Here is an 18,412-nt window from a genome sequence, read left to right as displayed (position 1 = left end):
GTGGCAAAGTGGTATTTGAAGATATATGAATAGAATAGATAATTTGTCAAGGCAGATTATTTAGAGAGAAGAGCAGAGAGTACTCATAGCAGCCAGTGAAAGAAATATTGTTAGTAGTAAATATTAGTAATTAAAAACACCATCATCCATGTTGAATTTGTTTTTGACCTTGTCTTCCTCCTTTTTGAGGAAAAGATAAGGATCTCTGATCGAATTAGTCAGAATTCCATGGTAGGCACACTGACTGCTGACACATTGCCATCCTGGTTGGTGTGCTGCTTGAGTTGGTGCTTCTGGGCTACTTAACCGTGGGTTGGCTGCTCTGACACTGGGTTCCCTGCAGCTCACAGGGTGTGTATTTCAGTGGCAGAGGTACATGGTGGGAGGGTCCTGGCACCAGTGGCCCTCAGATGGGTAGTTACCCATCTGATACTTGCTTGGGGTGTAGGGGGCAAAATTGTGCCTAATTATATCATTTTTAAATAAATTCTTTCCTCTCAGGGGAACTTAAATTTTAAAAAAATAATCATAAGCTTTTTTTCTATATCTTGTAGTACAATTAAAACTATTTCTTTTACATTCTAAGAGATAGTCTAACCATAGTGGATAGAGCAGTCATGACTGTCCTTGGATCCCAGCCCTGCTGGTCTTAGCGATGTGACGCAGTCAAGTTACTTGATACCTTAGCTTCAGCTTTCTAGTCTATGAATTGGGGACAGTAACATGTCATAAGATCTCTGAGAGGACTAAAATTACATAAAGTAATATGTGTAAAGTTGCTTGCTACATGTCTACTGAGCACCTAGTAGGTACTCAATAAATGATAACTTCTCATTGCGTTTGTGTTGATAGGTTTAACAGTAAAGAATTTTAGGTGCTTAGCCTCATCCTCCTTTTTATTCTTATGCAAGAAACTTTTTTTTTTCCCTATGTGGCACATTTAGGATTTAATTTTATTTTGCATGTTTCTGGTGAGAGGATATATATATAAGAAAAGCACGTTGTGTACAAAGAATGAATAGAGTTGCTTTATTTTAGGAATTTCTTCCTTTCCTCTCTGATTCTTGCTGTACGTTACACCAGCTTTATCTTCAGATACACAGGTAAGAAGAATGCTGCATGACCATTAAAATGTAATAGTGCCATTTGAACCATGCAAATGTTAAGTGGGTATAATTTTAAAGTAAAATAAATAATTTCTCTTAATATTTCACTAAATTTTTATCTGCTTGCTTAAAATTAGTGGAGATGGAGGCTTTAAATAATAGATTCCATGTGAGTTTTACTTATCTTTATATTCTTAACTAGTACCTTATAACCAAGTGATGAATGATTGGTAGGATGATAAATACTGAAGGTAAAAAAAAAAGGTTGTATTCTGTATTGGCATACTTTTTTTTTTTTTAATCTTTCTTAATTTTAATTTTACTTCTATGAGATTTAAGTCAAGTAGCAGTGAACTCCATCTCAGAAAAAAAGTGAAGTTACAGAAAGGGTATCATAATTTAGATAGAGGCTAAATGACATCTAACATTGACAGTTATTACAGAAGAGCCCTCAGTTTGACACTAAAGGAATTTGTCGGTTCATTCATCCAGCAGCTCTCTTACATTTCCTTAATCCATTTAGTCTCCTACACAACTTTCAGACCTCCCCTTCTTCAGCATCCTATGTCTCCAACACGACTTCCTCATTTCTCATTGTCAGTTAATGTCCTCACTTTGTATGTCACTGAGGAAAATGGAAGCAATCGAAAGAGAGCGTCCACACTCCTGACACAGCAGCTATTCCCCTGTGTCTAGGCCCTGTCACTTTCTTATTCCTGCAAGTGAACCGTCTGTGTGCCTGTCCGAGGCCAGCCTCTGTTTCTGCATTGGATCTCATCCTCTCTCTCATGCTGAGGGAAGTTACTCTAGCAATTGTTCCTTTTCCCTCTTTTTATCATCAATCGTCCGTCCCTTCTGGGCCATTCTCATGAGTCTGTCAACATGCTGTTACTTTTCCCACCTTAAGAACAATATAAAACAAAATCTCTCGACCTTAATTCTTCTCCAGATGCCTTCCCATTTCTCTGCACCTGTTTGCAACAAGACAAGGCTCCTAGAAAGAGTTGTCTCTGCTTTCTTTTTCGAAGCTACTCCAGTCAGGCTTTCCATTTCAGCACTTCACCAAAACAGCTGTTGTCAAGGTCATCAGTGACCTCCCTGTCGCTACATCTGGTGGCCAGCTTTAGGCTTCATCTATGTAGCCTGTCAGCAGCACTTAATCTTTTCGTTTGGACTCTTCTGTTGGTTTCCTGGACACCTCTCCCTCTTGGTTCTTTTTGAATCTCTGGGCTGCTCCTTCTTAGTCTCCTCGCAGGTTCCTCCTCTTCTCTCCAGCTACTTGAAGTTGGGTGTGCTGTGGTGCTCAGTCCTACAGCCTCTCCTCTCTTCCCAGTGGTCATTTAGTCTCAAGACTTTAAATTTATGTCTCTCCTGTTTAATGTCTAACTGTCAGACAGGACATCTGCACTTAAATTGACCCAGCCAAACTCATTAACAATCATTTCATCCCTGCCCCCCGACACACACACACACACACACACACACACACACACACACACACACACACACACACACACACACACACACACACACACACACACACACACACACACACACACACACCCATCCTCCTCTTGTAGCTTCCTTATTTCAGTTTAAGTGGCATCTTGATTATTCAGATTGATTCGGCCAAGAAACCTCGCTGTCAACTTTGATGTGTCGACTTTGATATTTCTCTTGCTCTCATACCCCTCATCTAGTTCATCAGCAAATTCTGTCAGTCTGTCAGTATTGCCTTCAGTATAAATACGTATATGCAGTAAAATGTGCAGATTCTAACCACTTCTCACCCCCTGAACGTCTGTCATTCAGTCCCATCCACTATTTGCTTGCCTGCATTTTTGCAAAAGAACATCTTACCTGCTGTCTCTGCTTCCACCCTTGCCTTGCTCTGGTCTGTTCTTTGTGCAGTAGCCAGAGTGAGCGATAAAACATAAATTAGATCATGTGACTTCTCTGCACAAACTCTCAAATAACTCACATTCAGAGTTCCATAGAATTTCAAATAGAAAGTCAGTAATTTCCTGTCCACCTTGCCTTGTTTTATTTTTCCTCCATAGTACTTACTAACATCTGCTATATTGTTGATTTACTCACTCACTCGTTAGCTCCCCCCTGCAGTAGAATGTGTGCCTTTAAAGGCAGTGATTGTGTATTTTCTGATTGTGTATTTTTACTGCTATGTCACATACTCCTGGAAAGGTACGTGGCGTACATAGGCACTTAATAAACATTTGTCAAGTAAATTAATTTAAAAGTGTATCATTTGTGTGAAAGACACATACTTGCTTTGATGCTCGGTAGCTGTACTTCAAAATCAGTGGAGTTTCATTACCTGTATTGTATTTATATGCATCTTTCACTTTATAATTTCACTTAGAATTTAATCCTCACAACTCTGATTCAGTGTTACAAGTGAAGAAACTGAGACTTAGGGAGGTCAAATGAGTGAACCAAAGTCACATGACTAATAATTGACAGACTGGTGCTTTTTCCATCACACTGCAGAGGCCTCAACTGTTAATCTTAAGTGCATCCTTTCAAATGCTGTCATTCTCTGCTAGACAGGTTTTCTCATGTACTGTCAAATTTGCCACAATTAAAAATAACATGGCAAAAAATATTGAATACATATCCGATTTTACAGAGGTTTTGATTGAAGTTGAGTTTAAACCCCAGTTACTGAGACATTTTCCATAAAGATCTTTGCATCTTCCTTCAGTGTTAATATACAGTTTGTTCTTACAAAACTCTTCTGAGAAACTGAGTATTAATTCATAGTAAATTCAGCATTCTTATTTTACAACAACTTTCAATAGAAGTAATTACCCCAGAATTTATCAGAAATATCTTTTTACATATGTTTTTACTAGTTTAATATTCATCTTTATCGTGTTTTTTAAGGATCTCGTTGTCAAAAACATTAAAATGCATCAAAAAATACATTTTTTTCTAAGATTATAAACTTTTAATTTTGTAAATTATAGCCATTAGTTCAGAGATTCTTCAATTATGGTATCAATTCAGTACTTTGAATTTTGTTTTATTAAAATGTATGCTACTTACTGTTTTATGTTTTCACTGCTGGAAGAACATCAGTTTGCAGTACTTAACCTCTGTCTGAAATTAGAAAATAGCTATTAATGAATGAATTTTTTTCCCTTCCTTTCTAGTAAGTTTCCACCAAGCCTCTATGCTGCCAGGATTTCAAAAGCACAACAGGAGGAAATAGCAGGTGCTTTCCTGGTTACACTGGATCCGCTCATCAGTCAGCTTCTCACATTCCAACCTTTTGTGCAGGTGGTTTTGGACAGTAGATTAGGTAGGCTTCGAAACAGTCTTAATGTTAAATCATTTCTTACTAACCATGACGTGTTAGAGATGGGGTTGCTTTCCCTTATATAGTCCTCCTTTTCTAAGTTTTAAAAATTTTACTTAAAGTTTCTCTTACTTTCTTTTCTCAGAACATATTTCTGATTTAAAACAAATTATGCCTCTAATTTTTCTACATATCACGATCAGATTTCTGCTGAAAAAGTGTAGCGTATGTTTTTACCAATTTGTTGTAACATAATGTGTTTTTACCACCTTAAGAGCTGCCGTGTGAACTGCAGTTTCCACACTGTCTACTGCTGGTTGTCATCATGGACAAGCTGCCCTCGCAGCCCGAGGCTGTGCAGGCCCTGTGGTGCGCAGACAGCCAGGTCTCAGGAGCTACAACCAGGTAGCAAATGTGGTGGTGTTTATATGCAATTATATTATGATGGTTTAGAATGTCCTGTTGTTTACAGTGACCTTGAAATTAAGTTTTTTGTTATGTCACATATTCTAATTAAGTGACTGTGTAGACCTCATATACATTGCTACTTAATAAAAATACACATAACATCTATATAACAGGTGCTAAAAATATTTTAATTTTGTTCACTTTTGTAGAAGGTATTGCCTAATAGTCTGTTATAAACGTTGATTGTAGTAGAGTACATGTAGTTAGTAACATTTAAAGAGGAGCTCTGATAAGTAGAATGCTTAGCTACTACAAGGTACCTCCTGGGAAATTGAACTTGTGTTCGTCCTCCTTGCCAACACCAGGCTCTGGTTTCTTACTCCCTGGATTATTGCTGTGCTCTAGCATTTTATCTTTTCTTTTAGTGGCATTCTGTGTACCAGTACCAGGCTGCTCACCCTAAACCCCAGCCCTCCTACTCAGTAAGTTCTACTCAATAAGTAAAGCATAATGTCCCAACTCCTCAGCTTTCCATTTAAAACCCACCCCACTCTGCTGTCGTCATCTGCTTCTGCTCCTTATCCTTTCACTCATTTTCTACACGTGCACCTTGCTGCTGTCAGACTGGTGATTCACAGCTACCTTTTACCCAGGCTTTGTCTTTTTTACCTATTCATATTGTGCCCATTTTTAATTTGTTATTTAAATCCTCTGTAAAGAATTCTTAAACCATTTTCATCTTAAAATGACCCTTCCCTGTCTGAACGATACTAATTTTTTATATATGATACCTAGTTTAGCTACTTAAATTTCAAGTTCCTTGATGCATTTTGACTGTGTATTGGTCTGTACTATGATAAACACTTGCTAAATGATTTTTTAAATGTATAGGAAAATCTTCCTTTAAGGGATTTCTCTAACAGTGACTGTATTTTATTTTTACAGATACATATTCACACATACTGGAAACTGGTGTTGATATATACCTCCTGAGACATTTGCTTTGCCAAAACATCCCTCCATATGTCATATTATTACACCTGCTAATAGTAGAGTGTTAATGATGTTGAGTTCAGTGTTCTCCATTTCCCCGCAGGGTGTCTCTACTCAAAGGCATTTTCTCCAGTTTTGAGCAGTGTTCTGGTGAACTCTCTCTACCTGTCTGTTTACAAGGAGTAAGGAGTAAAGGGCAAGCTGAAGCTGCTGTCACCTTGTATCAGCACGTTTGTGTTCATCTGTGTGCATTTATCACTTCCTTTCATCCCTCACTGTTTCCTGAACTGGTACGTTTGTTACTTGCTGGGCTAAACTGAGGTTACACTTTGCCTTCTTTTCATTGCAGCTGTGATTCATACATAGAAGAAAGTGAGAGAGTAGTACATGTGTATTTATTTTGAACGTCATTCTCTCAGCTTGCACATTTTACTCTTGAATTCAGTTGGATCCTAGGACATGGTGGTCCTAGAGTCCTACAGTTTTTCAGATGTCATATTTAGCTAAAATATTTGAGAAAACATTTTGGGTGGGAAGGTATGGAAAGACTTTGTGAGAAGAGGGAAAATAGGGTTTTACTGAATTCAGTTTCATAAAGAAAAAGAGAAGTGGACAGGAGTATGTAGTACTAATTCTCTGGAGTCTAGGCTTAACGTGTGTTTTTTTTTTTTAAGTGGAATTGGATTAGAAAAGATATTGAGAAAATTCTAGAGAAAGAATTCTTAGAATTTATGTAAGAATCAGTGTCATTTAAGATAATACCATGGTAATATTCAGCATATATGAAATATTGTATTTGGTTTAAAGTGAAACTGAAGTATAGGCATATACGTCATACATGTTGTATTATGATTTCTTCCTACTTAGAGAATCTCGTGGAACCTAGTGGTTGAGGTACCACATAGAATCTCCATAGCCCAGCGTAATGGTTAACATGTAGTAGGTGCTCAATAAATGTCAAGGGCGTGGCAACATGGGTTCTTTCAGATACCAGAACGTAGAGCTTTCCCACTGAGGATCTGTTGTTGTTTGGACTGTGATGGTGTTTTGTTTTATTTTGAGAAATGTAATATTAATAATGTCTCATGAACTTTCTGTTTTTCTAGGATACTGCTCTGTTGGATGCTGTGCTTAGTGCTAATATGATCACCTCTCTGTTAGCTATGGATGCATGGTGCTTCCTTGCTCGGTACATCATCCTTACTTTTTTTGGGTTTTGGGTTGATTTATAGTAGTGATTGGCAGTAAGTGACTTTATACTTATAAGTTTATAGAAAAATTCTGTCTTGAAAATTCTTTAAGAGCCCCTGAAAATGGTTTGATTTCATATCACAGAACTACATTAGAAACCAGCTTCCCTCTTTCTTTTCTTTGGTTTGAGTCAGTGGAGCCTATTGCTAAGGTAGTTTTGTATATTGTGATACTCTTTAGCCATGGAAATAACTGTAATTTAGAATATTTAGTGCCTTATAGAAGTTCATCTCCTTGCTTTTCTGAATAATAGTCTGAAGATTGCCTTCTGTTTATGTTACAGATATGGGACTGCTGAACTCTGTGCCCACCATGTCACCATAGTGGCTCATCTGGTGAGTACAATTAAAGGTCAAAACACCCACTTTCCATGCAGTTCCTGGGGATATGTTAATCTTAAAAAATGTGAATATCAAAAGGAAAGATAATGTGGTAGCTAAATTATTTTGACAGTTTCTTTGCTTTGCATTAATACTGATGCTATTGAGAAAGATACACTAGAAACAGTGTAATACTGGGGAAATTGTCTCATTTTCAGAATTTTATGGAGTTGTACTAATTGTTCTGGGAAAGAAAGACTGGGTTGATTGAGGATAAATTTAGAATTGAATGCAAAGTAGAAACTAAGTTTTAAAAAGGTTGATGACCAGGAGTTCTTACTCTCCCTCCCTCCTACCTGCCCTCCCCCACTCTCTCTATATGACTTAGACAAGCTGACGCTTGGTTTTGTTGTATCTCTTTCAGTCAAGATGATTTGAGAGGGATACATGTGATAAGGTGATCAGTGCCTCTTGGGGAAAAAAGTAATGTGTAAATGGATACAAAGAGAAAATATGATTTAGTGACAGCTCATGTTAATCTTTTCAATGCTGATCTTTTTTTACTTTTAAATTCCTAGATGTTTGATATATTACATATAAGATGGTCATGACCTGTTTGTTTTGTTTTTGGTCCTGGCCTTTGATAAAGAGCTTATGTGGGTCCATGTGTCTTTTGTTTTTTAGTAGAGTTATTGTGTCATATATTTCTTGTTTACCTTTTAAGGATGTTGTAGACTAAATCTGGTGAGATGTTTCATAACCAGACAGCTGACATCTACGTCTCCATGGCTAATGGTCTGGAGCACTTAACCCACTTCCCTAAATCCTTAACACGTCTTGTACAAAACAGAGTGATTTTTATATTACGTGTGTTACATCTCCTTTAAATAAAAGCTCTCCTAGTACATTATGGTGAGAATTTATAAACTCTTTTGGTGAAGCATCCATCTAACAGAGATATTTACTTTTGTAAATATCTGTACTTTTGTGGTTAGGTCTAAAAAGATTCCATAAATTGTCTTTGAGTAGAGGGATTAACATACAAAGTTATAATCAAAGTGGTGATAAGAAATAGAAATTCCAAAGTATTGTTTTCAAATGTAATGTCAAAATTGTTTTCTCATTATGAAAGTAATCTAGGTTCATGGAAGAGAAAAACATTAAATATAGAAAACCCCAAATTAAAAATTAAAATTACCTATAATCTTATCCCCCAGAGAGGGCTGCTGTTAATATTTTGGCATATAAAAGTTACCAGTCTCTCCTCTCTCTCTGGTCTCTTCCCAGATAAAGTCTTGCCCTGGAGAATGTTACCAGCTCACCAACCTAGCAATACTGCTGAAGCGTCTCTTCTTCTTCATGGCCCCACCTCATCAGGTAAGGATGTCATCTTTGTCACTGTCTTTGAGCAGCTGCTGAGAATTGAATTCAGACTCTTTTGAAGGCTTTTGACCCCCCCCACACACACACACATTTAAATGTCGACATGATCTGAACATAAATTTTTACTGTATTGATTGCTTTGCTTATTGCTTTTAGATGGGTTTAGATGTTATTGTTAAAGAAAAACCAGAGCTATTTAGTAGTTAAAGTGGTCAAAACAGATCTTATTCAGGAGCTGTTGCAGTAGGGGAAAAAGACTGCAGTGTAGAGCTGGGCGCAACTCTGATACAGCATAAACTAGTGGGAATCTGTGGTCAAGGAGCAGGGTGGGCCCGTGGATAAAAATTACTAAGAAGAAACATCAGGAGTAAGGGGGTGATTCTGGCTTAACAGGTTCATGGTGAACACAGACCAGAGTGATCAGATACTAAGGGTGAGGGGTTCTTTCTGAATTGACTTAACAGGATTCTTGCTAAAACTGGGTAATACAGGCCCACAAAGGATGAACACAAGTCCAAGGTTCAAGGCTGGCTGAGACGAGGGCCAGACTTAAGTTTGGTCTAGGAGAGAGTCCTTGTCATTGTCTTTGCTGAGAGTTACAGATGACCGTTCTAACTCTGTCTTCTTTCTCATGTTTCTCATACATTTAAGGTACTTGAAATGAAGTGGTTCTATATCCCCAGCCCCTTTTAACTTATTTTGAAGAACTAGAATATCACTTATGCCCTTAGTGATACCTTCTTTAAAACTTTTTTTGTACAGTAAGTAAATTAAACTTAGGAAAACAGAAAGGATGATGAACCTCGGTAGTTTGCTGTGGTGAGGACAACGAGCTCTGCCAGGACGGGGGACATCCTCCGGTCACAGGGACCTGCGTGGCCTGGCCTAGTCCTTTGGACTGGTCACTCTGAGGTTCCTGTAGGAGCTTTTTAAAAATACAGTGTCCTGGACCTTAACCTGTGAATGGAGTGAGTTTGGAGTGGTAGCTATGAAACGAGGCTCAGTACTTTGTTTTTATGAGTATTATTAAATTCCTACATGATTCTGACATGGATATAAGCTGGGGAACCACTGGACAACTGAATGGTGTTACAGGCCTTGGTGTGAGTTCTGGCTGACTGTGACCTTGGGCAGGTCATACTTTCCAACCTCAGTTTCCCTGCCTACAAAGCAGCAGATCTTTGTAGCCATTTTGAAAAAAATTTTAAGGACTTAGAGATAATATATACAAAACACACAGCATGGCGCCGGGCTTAGGTGGGTGCTTAGTAAATGCTGGGAGTCATTTCTGATGAGAGTATTTACCGCAAGTCCATGCCTGCTCTCCTGCTCGAGAGAGGTTGGCCAGGCCCCAGAGGAACCACACCAACCTGCCAGCCGTCTTCCTTGCGCTGTCCCCAAGGCCAGAGCACCCCAGGCCCGGCTGGCAGCCAGCCTTCTGCAGAGCGTGTTAGGGTTGCTGTTCTTCCCTCCAAAACTCCTGAGGGCTTGTCTGCTCCACATCTCTTAGAATTTTACTACCTTTTACTCCCCTGTCAAAAGTCTTGCCCCTGGTTCCTGGCACATTGTTCTTCCTAGAAGCCCTATTAACTGGGATGCCCTTCCTAAAGAAGTAAGATTTGGAAAAGGAAGGGTCCTTTTAACCTTAATTTTCTCACTTATAAAATAGGGATAAAATCCTTTCCCCAGGGTTGTGAAATTTTAACTTTTAGGTTAATACAATTCAGAATGAATTAGCCTAAATGAACTAGAAGCTTTGTTATAGACAAACTCTGGTTTATGTTGAGAGGTCTCTTACATTCTCAGTTTTCTGAATTTTTCCAAATAATTGAGGCTGCCGGATGTGTACATCACGGATAAGTGAGGGCTTTTAATTTTTGCCTTCAGTTATCAAATACTGACTTTTCCCGCTATGGTCAAGTTACTCTACTAAAACTTAAAACTAAGGGGCAAACTTAAATTTGAATCCCTGTTCTGAGAGTCCTTGGGAGAGTTAGTTAATCCTAAAATTGAAGTACTAGTACTTACTCAGATGGCAGTTGTGAGCCTTGAGGAGATAAAGAAAAAAAAATACACACACACACACACACACATCAAGTAAGCATCTAACCAGAGTTCTTCTGGCATGCTCAGTTTATTTTTCTTTTAAGACATGTTTTACTTAAAAAAAAAAAGGTATCTGTGATACATAATAATTCGGGGGGGAAATGCAAGTATATAGGGAGATTAAAATGTATCTACTATTTCAATATTGGAGAATAATGATGGAATGTCCTGTCATTTCTCTTGGTGTGTAACTGTTCAAAGTATTCCTATTTTATAGAAACAGGGAAAAGTACAAGGAGGTTGCCTGAGGGGAAGGACCTAATACGCCTGACTTAGGCTCACTGGTGGTTGTGCTGCCACTTCCAAGTAAAGATGACTACATTTATGTGCATTTTAAGCCCAGTGGTGTCTGTTTCTCTCTTCTTGATGTTAAGGAGGGAAGTCATAATGATCTGCACATTATCCCCTTATGCTTCACTTTTTGTGAACTGTCAGGACTAGCAGTTTTAAATCTTGAAAATTGTGCCGTGGCCAAGGTTTTCAAACTCAGAATAGTAAGTCAATCAATTAGCCTTTGTATGTAACAGATTTTGCCAACACCTACCCTTTTGTGTTATCCAGGGCATTATGAGTTATAGTTCTGTTTTGGCAAGGGGACCCACTGGCTCACTGGACTTGGTTAGAAGGAAAGGTCTTGTTTGAACTGATGTTGATCAGTTGGCACAATTCTCTTGGCTTTCCTAATGCAGTTTGATTTCCTGAATAAAGCTGCTTATTATAATAGACACATAGCTCATCAAGGGATCCATTTTTCTGGCTTTATCTGCTGTCCCAAAAGATAGCCACATGATTTCTTCCTTGTTTTGACAGCTAAATATTTTCTGCAAACAAAATAAAATTCAAGTATAAGTGAAATATATAATGTAGAAGAGTTTCTCTGTGAAATTTAATATAGTGGGGGTTTTTGTTTGTTTCCTTTTTTTAAATTTAATTTTATTGAGTTATAGTCAGTTTACAATGTGTCAATTTCCAGTGTAGAGCACAATTTTTCAGTCAGACATGAACATACATATATTCATTGTCACATTCTTTTTCACCCTGAGCTACCACAAGATCTTGTATATATTTCCCTGTGCTATGCAGTATAATCTTGTTTGTCTGTTCTATATATACCTGTCAGTATCTACAAATTTCGTACTCCCAGTCTGTCCTTTCCCACCCCTCTCCCCACTGGCAACCACAAGTTTGTATTCTATGTCTATGAGTCTGTGTTTGTTTCTGATACAGGGAAAATTTTCATTCAACAAGTAGATTTTGGATATTGTAAACTGAATTATTCTACTTTAAAAAATTACATTACTAGAATAGATAAACAGATCATACTGTATAGCACAGGGAAATATATACAAGATCTTATGGTAGCTCACAGCAAAAAAAAATGTGACAATGAATATATATATGTTCATGTGTAACTGAAAAATTGTGCTCTACAATGGAATTTGACACAAATTGTAAAATGACTATAACTCAATAAAAAAAGTTAAAAAAAAACCCACAATAAGGTATCACTACATGCCAATTGGAACATCTGAAAATTTTTTTTCAAGACTGCTGGCAAAGATGCTGAGCAACTGAAACTCTCACACATTGCTGGTGGGAAGGCAAAGAGATAATATGGAAAACAACTTGGCAACTTCTTATGAAGTAAAATACACCTTTACCTTACCATACAACCCAGAAATAAACTCTTGGGTATTCACTCAAGAGAAATAAACTTATTTCCAGATTAAAAAAAAAAAAATTACATTACTGTACTTCCTAGTGGATTATACCTAAATTAGTAACTAAGTGCACCACTGTTTTTGCTGTTTTTTCACCAGAAACTAATTTCACATTTTAACTGATTTTTTAGAACTTTTGTTTTCCATTTTTGTCTAATCTGTTGGAGCCTTTTTTTTTTTTTTTTAAAACAGTACTGTTTTTCTGTTAACCTGGAGGCACTTTGAATTATTTCAGTGATAGAATGGATTTGCTAACTGTACTGTTCTGAACATTTGTGAATGAGTTTTATATGTTGTCTAAAAGCAGAGCTGGCTGGGCCAGTGGAAAACTGATCCTGTGACCTTTGCTTCTTTAAGTTCTTAACCATAGTCAGCTGGGTAGTAAGCCACAAAGGTTGGCTGAATGAGTCTTGGCATATTTTGAAATATTACTTTTGACTTAACTGAACAAGGTGGTGAGTACACAAATTCTTAGGAAAATAATAGGCTTCTTGGGTAGGACCACGTGAAATAGCTGACATCACTAATAGTGAAGTACATTGTTTAACATTTCTTAATGCATTTGTATCATGCTCCATTAACCTGTTTTTCATTTTGGAGATCAGTGCAACAACAACAAAAATAATAGTGCGTGTTTGTTTAAGCTACCTTGGTCTGGTACCTTGTGATATTGCTGTTCCGTTAAAAACTTTTTCAAAATACTGAACATAGAAGCTAATACTTAGCTTTGGTGTATCCATTCATTAGACTGTCTTATGTTGCTCTTGTTTCTGTAACAATTCATTTCAGGTGGAGTTTATCCAGAAATTTTCCCCGAAAGAACCAGGAAATCTGCTTCTGTGGCAGTACATTTCCTTTCAGGCATTACCTGCTGATCTTAGGCGACAGACTGCCCGCGAGGTCAGCAGGGTGTGCACCGCGCAGTGCAGGGAGTGGCTAGGCAGCAGTCGCACTGTGGGGGAGCTGGAGTCTCTGGTAAGAAAACTTTGATGGCTTTGATTCATTCAGTAGCTGTTTATTAAGCACTGTTTAAGTTTCTGGGGCTGTGTTGTTAAACAGATAGACACAGTCGTACCCTTAGGTTAGAATCTAGCAAGAGTTTCAGATCTCTACATTGTAAAAGAGTCTATGAGAAACATACTATTATTATCTTGATGGATGTAAATTATATTTCGGGGAGGGTGTCTGTAACCCAAGACACATTGGAACATCATGAAACACACAAAATACTTTATTGGTAGTATTTTTGCTGACATATCTCCAGGTTAGGCAGAAACGATTCTTCTATTTACTGTACAGCCTTTATTTTATGCAAACCTGTTCTGAGCCTTTATGTACCTTTCTGTTTAGAATGTTCCTTACTAAAATAAGATGAATTTCTTTTTATTCCATATCAGTTAAAAAAAAAGTTTTTAAAAACTGACTGAATATAGTACACATAGTTGAGTATTTATTTGCTCATTCTTTTATCCATTCATTCATTTAGCATAATTTGAGTGCTCGAACGTGCCAACTTCTGTCTGAGGCATCGGGGATATATCAGGGAACTAAACAAACAAAAATTCCTATTCTCATGGACTTACATTCTAGCTTAGCTGTGGACAGAGAAGTTATATATATATATATATGTATATACGTATCAGTGTGTTATAAGTAGGAAAAAATCAAGTGAGGATGGGGACAGGGCATTCAAGGGGCTAGGGGCCTATTTGCAATTTTAAATTAAAGTTCAGAGTTTTCTCAGGGCTTCTGTTTCTATACTGAGTATAAATGTTCTGATACTCTGTTACATAATGGACCTTGACCTTAATCATCAAGATAATTTAAAACATTTACATATATCAAAAAGAAATTAAATTTTTAATGTGTATTTTGGAAAAGCTGTTAAATGCCTAGGTAGGAGTAGGTGAGATTGTTCAGATTTTGCCTTATTGTGCACGAATTTCTGTAGTAAAGACAAAGTCTTTTGTATCAGATAAAAGCACCTATTTTCTAAAATTTAATATATCTTCACTCTGTAACCAAGACTTCAGTTCAGCAGGTCATTTAACCTGTTTATTTGTAAAAGAAAATAGGTAAATCATAAATTAAAAGCAGTATGGTAATTACATAAATTTAAATGTGTTTGTTGAAGTATAACAGATTAAAGACAAAGTTACTGATCATTACATTCTCATGTGGCCTCCCTTTACTCGAACTACACCCCAGCCAACCCCATTCCTGGCCAGAGACATGATACAGAGAGTGAATCCAAGAAAGATTGTTTTTAGTTTCAAACTCTAGATAGTGTACTTCTTAAATAAAATATTTGCTTATTGAATGCAGAGTTGCTGAGAAATTTTAAAGATTAATTATAAAACAATAGCAATAATAACATAACTTTAAAAGATTGCTAAGCATAATGTAAAAAAAAAAAGTTTTAGTTGATGAATATTATAAAATTAGCCTGACCATACTGACCATTTGCTACAAGCCTATTTATTAAAACATGATGCTGTTTCCATTTCATTAAATTTTCAAACTTTTAAAAGGGAAAATGAATGTTTATTTAGAAAAATGAAGCTAATGTTTCTGTGTGTAAGGAAAACTGGTTTTAGCAAAATATACATGTACTAAGGAAATAGCTGAAAAGATGGCTTTGGGTCTTAGAAATATAATTCTGTATGGGTTTTATGAAGAGTTATAAGTAACTCATAACCTCCAGGTAATTGGCTCCAGCATCTATAGACTGGTATCCGAACTCGGTCCTCTCCCTGTCTCTCCCCCTTTAGAACACGGTGCTCTCTGCTTTGCTTACTGTGTGTAGTTCTGCTGGGGAAGCTTTGGATAGTGGACAACAAACTGCAGTTATGGAAGTTGGGAGTCAGCTTTGGGCTCTTTTAAACATTAAACTGGTAAGGAAAGCAACAGATCGTTTCCCTGAAGAAGAAATAAAATATTGGAAAAAGAATAAGTACTGAAGTGTCCCTGTCGAATAAGAAGTATGTGATTTCTTTCGGTGCTGGTCGTACTTGTGATTAGAACTTAAAATACCTATCTGTGCTCTTTCAGCCAGTTCTTTTTTAAGAGTGTGGTAGAATCAGATTAGTAGAACTAGAGCCTGGTAAAGCAGCCGTGACAGTCCAGCTGGCTATTATCAAGACCAGTTGGACCCCGTTTCCCCGTTTTCTTCTCTCTTTGGTTAGTGTAGCCTGTTTCTGTCGATTCCATGGTCCTTTATAACGTCTTTTGGGCAGTGGAGAGTGATCTGGGGCAACTGAATGGGGGAGGCTAATTTGTATTCCTCTCCCCAGCAAAGCCAAAGAGCCACGTGATGATCAGGGTAGAGGTAGAATGTGGTCCACAGATTATTGTGATTTAAAAATCATATTTAGTTAATATCGAAATATGACATTTAAATAGAAATAAACGTGTGACGCCTGGTTGTCCCAGCCAACGGAAGCCGAGGCAACATTCACACTTGAGAAATCATAGAAATGGCTTTGCAGGTGAAGTTTTATCATTAAAGTTTATGTATGGTCGGATTTCCCTACTGCAGCATTTTGACGTCAACAAGTGCTTTCCCCTGACCTCATAAGTCATTCAGTAAATGATCACTGAGGGCCTGTCTGCTGGTGATAGAGCTTACAGTATCATGATAGAAACAACAGTTATGGAGAGGAGAAATGGAAATTTAAGAAGACTAAGGAATACGCAGGCTTTTCAGTAGCAGACGGAAGTAATTAGATCCCCATCCAAGTTATATCCGGATTTGAATCGTGACTTTGCTTTTTCTTAGCCGTGTGATCTAGAGTAAATCATTTAACTTCTCGGCCCTTTTTTCTTATTTGTAAAGTGAGGGAAATAATATCTACCTCATAGAATTAGAAGAAATGAGGTAATAAATATAAAGTGCTTAGTACATTGCCTGGTATAAATATAATAAATGCTATTCTCATATAATTGAACATTGCTACCAAAATTATTTTGTGCTTTTTATTTAAGGTAACAGGTCAACCTTACGTTCAACAGACACTCAGCCTTTTGCTTCCACTATTGGGATTTTTCATTCAAACTCTAGATCTTCAGCTGATAAGTCAGGTAAGAAATAGTGAGCAAGTTGGTACTTTGCTGAGGAAGTTGTTAAACTAGTATCACTTAAAATAACTTTCTGGGAAGTCCTTTCTAATGATTTGTTGCTCAGTATGCTTATTACCCTTTCTTGTTGAACTGAACATACAAATGTGACAGATGTGCTTGTCCAAGGATATCTCCTCATTTCTTCTGTCTTTCTTCTAGTAGGGTATTGTTAGTACACTGGGCTGGTAATTCAGCCTTTATCTGTTTCTTCTCTGTCTCCTGATACTAAATAGTCAAAACTTTTTCATTGTTGCTATTAACACTCAAGAAAAATCCCCGAGGTTAGGAGTCCTAGTACACATGTGAACCTTACAGTGGTAGCATTTTCAGAGGCATGTCAGTAGCTGTGAAAGTGTGGTATAAAACCAGTGTGGGCTTAAGGACAATCCTCATTGTTTCTTTGAAGAAGATGACTGAAGAGCACTGCTGAGTTTTCTCTCTGGCCTCAGGGTGTGTGGCAGGGCCGGGCAGAACCGGCCACTAGGGGATCCCTGTGGTGTTGCCTCAGGTGTGCCTCGCTTTCGGAGGCTCTAAGCGATTGAGAGAGAGGGAAGAGGGGAAAGACCTTCATCTTATCTGAAGTGGTTTGAGGCCTTGGAATGAGTCCATACTGAACAGACTTGATCCCCCAATTCAGGAGTTGGCTTTAGCTTCCAGTCACACAGGACACAGACTGTCATGAGGTAAAGCTAACCCCTCCCAGGGAGCAAGGGCATGGAAGAAGTAGTGCCCTGTCACAGCATGTAGACAGTGAAGTGAGCGATGCTTCACTTTTAGTAGGTCTGATGAGTGGTTGTGTACATCAGGAATTTACCATCAATCAGTATTTACTAATTAGGCGTATTTTAAATTATACATGTGTCATGGATTACTAAAGAGAATGAGAATACAGTAAAATAATTGACTCAAATTAACGTTGATCCTGAAGATTCTAATATTCTTTTCTGAAAAATTAAATACTGATAGTTTTGATGTAATTGTGCCTACCTTTTAAAAAAAAACCAAATAACTAACATTCTAAAATTTCAATATAAGTAAATTGTTCATTTAGACATTGCTTCCTTTATAGCAAACTATTTCAGCAGGGAGGGTATAGCTCAGTGGTAGAGTGCGTTCTTAGCATGCACGAGGTCCTGGGTTCAATCCCCAGTACTTTCATTAAATAAATAAATAAACCTAATTATCCCCACCCAGAAAAAGAAAGTTAATCAAATAATGTGGGGGGAAAAAAAGACAATCTTAGTGTTCTTTTAAACTAGAGGTTGGTAACACTGTGGCCTCCTGGCTAGATGCTGCCTTCCTGCTTTCAGCACAAGAGCAAAGGATGATTTTTACTTTTCAAAGTTTAAGGGAAAAAAAAGGAATATGCAACAAGGAACATGGGAACATGTTGCCTGCAAAGCCTAAAATATTTACCATCTGGCGCTTTGTAGAAAAGGCCAACCCATGCTTTAAGTAATGAACTTTTTTCTCTAGAATTTAAAATATAAAATAATGTTTAAAGACTTGAAAGAGTACTGGTACATAGTTTTTCAGGAACATGTGGATTTTTTTTTTTTTTTTAATGCAGTGGTTGGCAGGACAAATGCTGTAAAAATGGACTCACTTTATTTTATTCAGATTCTACCTGTGAAGTTTAGGCCCTGTGGAGTGTTCATCTGTTCTGGGTTTGGTTTGATTTCCCCT

At 37.5% G+C, this 18,412-nt stretch overlaps 1 protein-coding gene across 4 annotated transcripts in view; it reads left to right on the top strand.

Annotated features, from left to right (window-relative positions):
* The window catches only part of C21H1orf112 (chromosome 21 C1orf112 homolog), a 39,398-nt gene that overhangs the window by 16,119 nt on the left and 4,867 nt on the right, over positions 1 to 18,412 (top strand). For 2 of the 4 annotated variants that reach the window (XM_032463765.1, XM_032463766.1), the window contains 11 exons: positions 1,039 to 1,103; positions 4,280 to 4,428; positions 4,701 to 4,830; positions 5,259 to 5,315; positions 5,930 to 6,116; positions 6,933 to 7,015; positions 7,361 to 7,412; positions 8,685 to 8,774; positions 13,397 to 13,582; positions 15,379 to 15,501; positions 16,592 to 16,687. In XM_032463765.1, coding sequence (XP_032319656.1) covers positions 1,039 to 1,103; positions 4,280 to 4,428; positions 4,701 to 4,830; positions 5,259 to 5,315; positions 5,930 to 6,116; positions 6,933 to 7,015; positions 7,361 to 7,412; positions 8,685 to 8,774; positions 13,397 to 13,582; positions 15,379 to 15,501; positions 16,592 to 16,687 — 1,218 coding nt within the window. The remainder of the gene's footprint in view (positions 1 to 1,038; positions 1,104 to 4,279; positions 4,429 to 4,700; positions 4,831 to 5,258; positions 5,316 to 5,929; positions 6,117 to 6,932; positions 7,016 to 7,360; positions 7,413 to 8,684; positions 8,775 to 13,396; positions 13,583 to 15,378; positions 15,502 to 16,591; positions 16,688 to 18,412) is intronic. The other 2 variants (XM_014555995.2, XM_014555990.2) reach the window with 2 other exon arrangements.

The sequence above is a fragment of the Camelus ferus genome, chromosome 21 (assembly GCF_009834535.1).
Source record: "Camelus ferus isolate YT-003-E chromosome 21, BCGSAC_Cfer_1.0, whole genome shotgun sequence".
Lineage (NCBI taxonomy): Eukaryota > Metazoa > Chordata > Mammalia > Artiodactyla > Camelidae > Camelus > Camelus ferus.
The sequence above is the reverse complement of the archived record's forward strand: the minus strand, read 5'-3'. Positions and strand labels throughout refer to the sequence as shown.